Source organism: Juglans microcarpa x Juglans regia, chromosome 6S (assembly GCF_004785595.1).
Source record: "Juglans microcarpa x Juglans regia isolate MS1-56 chromosome 6S, Jm3101_v1.0, whole genome shotgun sequence".
In the NCBI taxonomy this organism is placed as follows: Eukaryota; Viridiplantae; Streptophyta; class Magnoliopsida; order Fagales; family Juglandaceae; genus Juglans; species Juglans microcarpa x Juglans regia.
This window is the reverse complement of record NC_054605.1, coordinates 5,745,992-5,753,456: the sequence shown is the minus strand read 5'-3', so window position 1 is coordinate 5,753,456 and position 7,465 is coordinate 5,745,992. Positions and strand designations below refer to the sequence as shown.

General features: G+C 33.8%; 1 protein-coding gene and 1 non-coding gene across 2 annotated transcripts; both read right to left on the bottom strand.

The window, feature by feature from the left end:
- Positions 1-1,473: 1,473 nt before the first annotated feature.
- On the bottom strand, positions 1,474-5,439 carry LOC121237225 (eukaryotic translation initiation factor 5A-2). Its single transcript, XM_041133862.1, has 5 exons — positions 5,173-5,439; positions 2,533-2,655; positions 2,365-2,421; positions 2,203-2,277; positions 1,474-1,932 (listed from the first exon to the last, which is right to left on the bottom strand). Exons 1-5 carry the CDS (start codon positions 5,296-5,298, stop codon positions 1,831-1,833), a joined length of 483 nt encoding a protein of 160 aa, XP_040989796.1. The 5' UTR covers positions 5,299-5,439; the 3' UTR covers positions 1,474-1,830.
- Positions 3,855-3,966, bottom strand: LOC121238027. The gene has a single exon (XR_005935072.1). It is a non-coding gene; the product is annotated as a small nucleolar RNA snoR100 (small nucleolar RNA).
- Positions 5,440-7,465: the final 2,026 nt, after the last annotated feature.

Genomic DNA, 7,465 nt, shown 5'->3' with positions numbered 1-7,465 from the left:
AGAAACACTACTTTGCCCACCCATTGTGACCGCTTGGCAAATTTTTTTTTTTTTTTACTTAGTGATTAAGGAAGTGATTTTAAGTGTATTGATATTTTTTTTATTTTTTAAAAATATTTAAATGTATTAAAAAAATGTGTAAAGAAAAAAGGAAAAAAAAAATTTACACTGGGCGGTACGCCCAACAGTCAACATGGGGCGGCATAGTAGCTGCACCCAACATTTAAATATATTAAATGAGAAATTTTGTAATTAAGTTTGCATGCCTTGAAGCATTATGCAACAGGTAGAAACCTTCAAATACACACAATAACATATTCTCTCTCCTCCAAAAAATCTCTCTCCCAAAACCCCACCCATCTCCTAAAGATCCTCTCTTCTCCGTCTAGAGGAGGGGTGGGGCTTCGGCTCATCCTTCCCTCCTACTCTCCAGAGCTGTCCAACAATTTTTTTTCAACTTTTTTATTATTATTGTTTTCCTACTATAGCACAAAGATGGGTCAATTTACTACTTTTCGGCCACCTACGATTGTCACGTGCTATGCCACAAGACTCCTCAGCTGTCGATTCTTCAGCTTCTAGAAGAATATCATCATAGGAGTAGCACGTGAGTTTCATGTGTGGCCTAAGGCATGCATGAAATCCACGCGCCACCATGCCACAGTGTGCTTTTTGCTGCCACAATCCAACTTCCTTTCTCCAACAATGACGCACTATTCTCATGCTCCTTCACAGCTACTGATGGTTGTTTGCCAATATTTCGAATTTTCGGTTGCTATTTTCCTATGTTTTCGCTTCACCTAACCAAAGATCATGAGAAATAGGGAGTGAGAGTTTCCTTCAACCAATCTGGACTAGCAAAGTGCAACACAACAATCTACTGCGACTTTTGGTCATAGTATCGTAATCCAATTTTCAAACTGCAACAAAACCGCTTGAGGTGAGGTGGCTTCCCATTGGATAGTAGCCAAGTCATTAGCTCCAAATTCCTTTTTTTTTTTTTCTGTCCTCGTGTTGTATTAACTAATCTAGGATGATTATTAGTCTTGCACCCTTTTGACTCTTGTATTTTATGCCTGTTTAATATATATTATGCTTGCTTTGGAATAAATAAAAAAGATACCTTCAAATGAGTGCAATGTTATACTCCTGATCTCCAACATTTTTGGTTGGGCTGTTTGATCTTGTATTTCTTGCTCTCTTTAGTTTCTCTGTTTAATGATGCACAAAATAAGGGAAGAGGAATTTCGAAAATCTGACCATTGGATATATTAAATAAATTACAAAAACTTATTTAAAAAATATTATTTTAATGTTCTAACCAAATATTAGAGCATTAAATGAACTCCTTTGTACGAAAATCAAAGCCCAGATGTCTAGATATTTGACTCATCCCAAACTTGCAAATGCAAATAATTTACTTCAATCCTGAGCATTATTCAAGCAAACAATTTATACCTAAAATGCAAATAATTTTCTGGAATAAGTGTTCTACGATCACATTTCATTGGACCTCTTATACGAGTATCCTTCTCTGCACGTTAGCACTTATCATTTCTATGTCCTTTTACATTTCCCATCAACGAAGAACCAAACACAATTGGGTTGTTTGGGGGCGGTGGCAATCCAGATGCTGAAAACGGTCTGTAAAAAACAAACATCACATAACATAACATAAAACGATAATAAAACTTCCTTCCCGAGCCACAGAACTCCATCCACGCAACCACCAAGTATACCCAGAGTCAGTAAGAAAGCAAGCTATAGAAGGCTCAAGAAAAATCTTTCTGCTAAATTTGCAACAGCAGCCCTCGAATTATTATAAATAAACTACTTGGGGCCAATGTCCTTCAGAGCACAAATCTGCTCCTCTCCCATTGCGGACATAACACTGACAACCAGGTCCTTGCCATCGGCAAACCCATCTTTGATCTGCACATACAAATTACATTTGAGAAATGCTGTCAATCATCAATAGGAATAAACAGAATGTGAGGTATAATATATAGATGACACTACAAAACAAAACAAATCTTCAGCTTCCAGGGGCATGCACCCATTAGAAAGCAATTAGGGAGGAAACAATATGACAAAATGTAACAAATGGCAGTAAATTTGCACGTTCACGTTTGCCATGCCGTGAAAAATAAGATGCAACAGTACAAGATTAATATTAGGAATTGAAATGTAACTCGGACAAACCTGGGTCAACAAATTGTCATCGGTTGGCAGTTTCAGATCATCCTTTGTGTTCCCATTTTCAGTCAGCAAACTCACCTAAACAGCATTTAAATAATCAAATGACCAAACTTCAAAGAAAAATGAGTTAAGAAAAGTAATAATCAAAGAAAAAAAAAACCGTACAAATCCATCCTCGGAGATATCAATCAGCTGGTAGTCAGTACGATTAACATGGGGAACCTGTGTACAAATAGAAAAACATTTTACCATACAGAACATATTCTATAACAATTTTAAAGGGATTTCATCAAATTTGGAGAAAATAAGAATATAAATAAAATTTTTGCATACATCACAGTTATGGGAAGATGGAACAATATCTTCAAGTTTCTTGCCAGTGAAAATATCAATCCCGACGAAGTGGCACTTAGCATGACCATGCTTGCCAGTCTTGGAGGTGGAAACTTCAACCACCTGTCACAAGAAACATTCATTATTCATCAGCTCAGAAAGCCACCATGAGAATTCATCATGCCTCAATGTAACATGACTCCCAAGTTTTCATCCATATTAAGTACTAAACCGGTGCATGGGGCCATATTGTAGTATAGCTCCCTTCCAAGTTTATTGACCAAGATACCATCCAATCATCATTGATATAAAATAACATTAAAACTTTTGAATACAACCAGATCAATAAGCTAAAAAAAATCCTATGGTAAAAGACAAAGAAATGCTTATATCTCTCTATCCAATATCACAGATGGGTTCATCTTTGGTTCGGACGTGGTGTAGAGCAAGGCTTTACACCATCCAATGGGAGGCTGGTGTCCAAATGACTGGTGCCACATGGTAATACTTCCAAATGAAGGCCAAATGTGCTAAACCCACAAATGGCTTCAGACCAAACAGAATGAGACTGCTGCTCCACCACTCTTGGCATGCCGAACGCCTGCTCTGCGACTCCAGTGCCTGAATCTGGTCACAATATTTCTCTTATCGTGTCTCCCTCTTTCTTCTTTAAGGCAAAAATAGGTTGAAAACTATAGGTTTCAGAATATGTATAATTATGACATTTCCTTCAATGAATCAGCAACCAAATAGGAAACATAGCAAAATAAAGAACTGACAGTATTTTTTTTAGATCATTGTAAATGCATGAACGGAAAATTATCAAAAGCTTTTTTTTTTTTCAACACTTAGGGTACTTTTGGGTAATGATATGAGATGAGAAATTCTCAAAACTTCTAAAACTTCTCACAATTTCCTTCCTAAACATCACTCAAACACAAAACACTTTTCAATTTCAAACTTTCAACTTCTTCATCTAATCAAATTCCAATCATTACAAGTTTTACAAACTTAAAAAAAAAAGAATACAAAACTTAATACAACTTTTTGAAGCTTCAAAATAAAAATAATATTAAAAAAAATATATTCAAACAATTATTTTAATTTATAACATTTTTATTCAATTTTTTCTCTCCTTTTCCAAAACCCAATAAAACATCTTAACTCAAACTATTTCACTACTATTCAAAAAATTATGATGTACTTCAAGTGTCTAAATGAGCCCCTAATCTTCCTGTTAATAGAAAAACCACAAGCAATGATGAAGATAATGGAGGGAAAAAATTGTTTTGATGAGGCAAGAAAGGAAAAAAAAGAAGTAGAGATATGAATAGCAACCAGGCCACAAGTCAGAGACAAAAAAAGCATCAGAGAAAGCAGACAAGTTGACCCATTGAATTCGATATCCGTGCACATTACCATTTGCCTTCATTCTTTTGTAATCCAAAGCATTGGCTTATTGAATTCGGGTCTATCAATACTCCATAACATAGCATACAAAGGTTTCATATTCAAAAGACCTTGTTTCGAAAAAGGCAAATAATAAATAGACAAGAAACTGAAAACCCTGCATAGAACAAACAGCAACCTCAGAACCAAGATTCAGACTAAGGATGGATGTAGCCAGAAGTAGTTCTTGCACATTGTTAGCTTCTATAATCTTAAAATCGGTAATTATAGAAACAAGGAGAGTCCTCTTTAGGGTTTCTCTCTTTCTCTCTCCTAGAAGCATTCAATGAAGAAAAGGTAGCTTGCGTTTCTCCGAAGAGCAACAGTGGCACGGGAAGACAGGTGACATGTAAGTTTCTAACGTGTCGTCACCTTATTGGTGGGTGTAAAATGGGAAGAGCACCACATCCGACTGAAGGTTTTCTCATCACAGATTTTAGAGGTTTATGATGACCCATTACTTAGCTCTTAATACACGATAAAGATGACCTGCGGATTTTGAATTGTAAACATATAATCCGACCAATAATTTTAACTAAACTGATTGTTTTACTTCCGAATATGTGGAACACATGTCACCAGCTCTAGCACAAAAGATCGTTTGGACAAAAAAGAAATTCAGCACCCACATCAACTCCAATGGTAAACCAAAATACTCGACAGAAACTCTAATCTAATCTGAACTTCAAGAAGAAAAAAGCAGCTAGTAGTAACAGGAAAATAACCAGATAAAAATTATGTTAAATGAACATTTTTAACATTTGGGGGCACCCAAACGAATCAGATCCAAATTAACCGCGAGAAAAAGACATTGTAACTATTCGATCTGAGGCCGTGAAATCAAATTCGGAATGAAATCTTCAAAAAAAAAAAAAAAAGAAAAAAGGAGATTTTCTCGGGTTCTCATATCACAACTCTGACCTAGATCTGCTCAAAGTCTAGACTACAAAGCAACCATCGAGATCTCAAAGAAACATACATGTGCATACATCCAGTCCAGAAATCAAACCTAAATCATAGAATTCGGTTAAAAACATTTTTTTTTCCATGATTTGATTTTTCAACATGAATAAGACGGCTTATCTTATCAAATTGAATCTCAAGACCTAGAATTTTTACAAGATATGCTTTCCTGTAAAATTAGGTTGCTAGGAAACAAAAAAACAAACGATATAAAAAAAGGGGCAAAACCTTGCAAGGGCGGGCCTTGATGACGATGTAGCCGTTCTTACGAATGGTACCGGCCTGCTGGGGATAGGTCTTGGAGGCTCCGGCATCGGCCTTGGACTCGAAATGGTGCTCCTCACTGTCCGACATGGTTTTTTTCTTTTTGCCTCCGACTCGCTCTCTCGCAATACACCAGCTCAATTCGATTCAGAGACTCGGATTTTCAGCAGAAGAGCCACGGAGTGAGGCGGAGAGGACGATGAAGATTATATATATGGATGAATGCGTGTAAATATTGGTCTCTCGCTCATTATCGCACATGCTCTTTCTAGGGTTTCATGGTGGTCCCCAATTGGCTACGGACCGTTGGATTCTGCGGTGTGGCGGTCGGGTTTTCTTTTGGATAATAATGCGAGATCAGCATTTAATGGACGCTATGAATCTATGATTTATAACAGTAGAAAGGATTGTATCCCGAATGAGGTTTTTTTTTTAATTTTTTTTTAATGATTAAGAAAGTATTTTTTTAATGATGTTATATATATTTTTTTAAAATATTTTATGATGATTAAAAAAATACATAAAAAGTAAAGAGAAAAATAAAAAATTAAAATGCATATTCTATTCGGGATACAATTTCGGTGACTGTAACACCACTTTTATAATAGAGTTTTCCCTCTCATCATATTCACATATCACATATCTTAATTGATATGTAATTTATCATTTTTATTTTTCTATTTAAATATATATTTAAGACAAATAAAAAAATAACAAATTAAATATTGAGTATGTAGAGGTACGTAAGGTAAGACTACTATTTAAAATTTTACCGTCCATAAGACTTGGGTTGTGGGCTATGCTGTGATCATTTAGGATTTTTTTCCTTTTTGAATTATTTTTTATAAGGTAGAAAATTTCTATTCTAAAGTTGGTATATAAAACACGTATAATAAAATATTTATATGACATAATTTGAATAATGTACTCTACACACTGATTTAAGATATAATAACTCTTACAAATTATATGTAGTTAATGAAAAACTCCACTTGCAAGCATATGGGTATAACACACTGCTCACATATAATATAGTAAAATTTGATTTGTTAATGAGTTTAAAATCAATTTTTTTGCAAATCATGACGTTCAGCCATATTAGTAATTAGAGGTTGTGTTGGTTGTATTGGCTTGTATGTAGAATTACTCTTAACTAAAAAATAAAAAATACTATTTACATGTTGGCTTCAAGAGTACTCCTTTTGTAATAAGAGAAATTTAAAAACATGAGTTTTGCAAATGCAAATTAAAGATTGCAACATCATCAGTAGATCATTTCCATCAGTTTTCAAGTAGAAAGACTCTTAAAATTTTTTTAGCTATATTTGTAAAAGAAAAATTCTATTTTCAACTGATGTATGAAGCAAAGCTAATAAAATGTTTACATAATATAATTTGATTTATAAGATAAATTTTAAAATTTAAATCTTACAAATCAAATATTACCATTTAAGTGATATGAATGATGTGTTCTACACAGTTAGATTCGGAATAAAATAACTCCTTGTAAAAAATATCAAACAAAGATATCTATTCATTTATTTATAAAAATAAATAAATACAATACAATACATTTACTTGCATTTTGGTGTGAAGGACATGTCCTCCACTCTGCCTACTTGGCAACAATTGATTTGTAAGAAAATTCTAAATTTAAATTATTTTGCAAGCGATTGTGGAGGACACACATTTATACTGTTAATAAGATATAATTAAATTCTTAAAAATCAAATCCAACTATGTCAGCGGTGTGGAGAGTGTTGTAACACATCATCCCTCTAAAACTTGTGAAGTTGGAGGAACCAAATTCTACTAAACCTAAAACATGCATTCTTTGCGCCAGTCATAATAAAACTTTCACTGAATACTTTATTATTAGAAATCTCTCAAAATAAACATTTATTCTATGGCACTTATATATATATAAAAAAAAATGTCTATCTTGTACTATGCATTTCGGAAACATAAATAATTTATATGTAAAGATAAAGTCAAAGTCTTCTCTCAAAGTCTCTAGCCTTATTGCCAATGTCGTCTTCCTGGATAGCATCCTCAAAACATTCCTCACCTGGGATGCTAAGATTTAAAAAAAAAAAAAAAACTAAAATTTGTTGAATACTCAATAAGAACCACATCATGCAGTATACATAGGATCTTTCATTTGATATTATCGTTATTTGAAAGACTTACCTTTAAGCATATATAAAACATTTACCTCAAAGTATAAAGAAAATAAAATAGTTCTTTATGCAACCTT

Excerpts from the sequence above, each read along its gene's own strand:
- LOC121237225 (XM_041133862.1), bottom strand. The coding sequence starts at position 5,298 with ATGTCGGACAGTGAGGAGCACCATTTCGAGTCCAAGGCCGATGCCGGA. Across the intron at positions 2,278-2,364 it reads ATATCTCCGAGGATGGATTT|GTGAGTTTGCTGACTGAAAA; the intron begins GTACGGTTTTTT and ends AATGCTGTTTAG. Across the intron at positions 1,933-2,202 it reads ATGACAATTTGTTGACCCAG|ATCAAAGATGGGTTTGCCGA; the intron begins GTTTGTCCGAGT and ends TTGTATGTGCAG.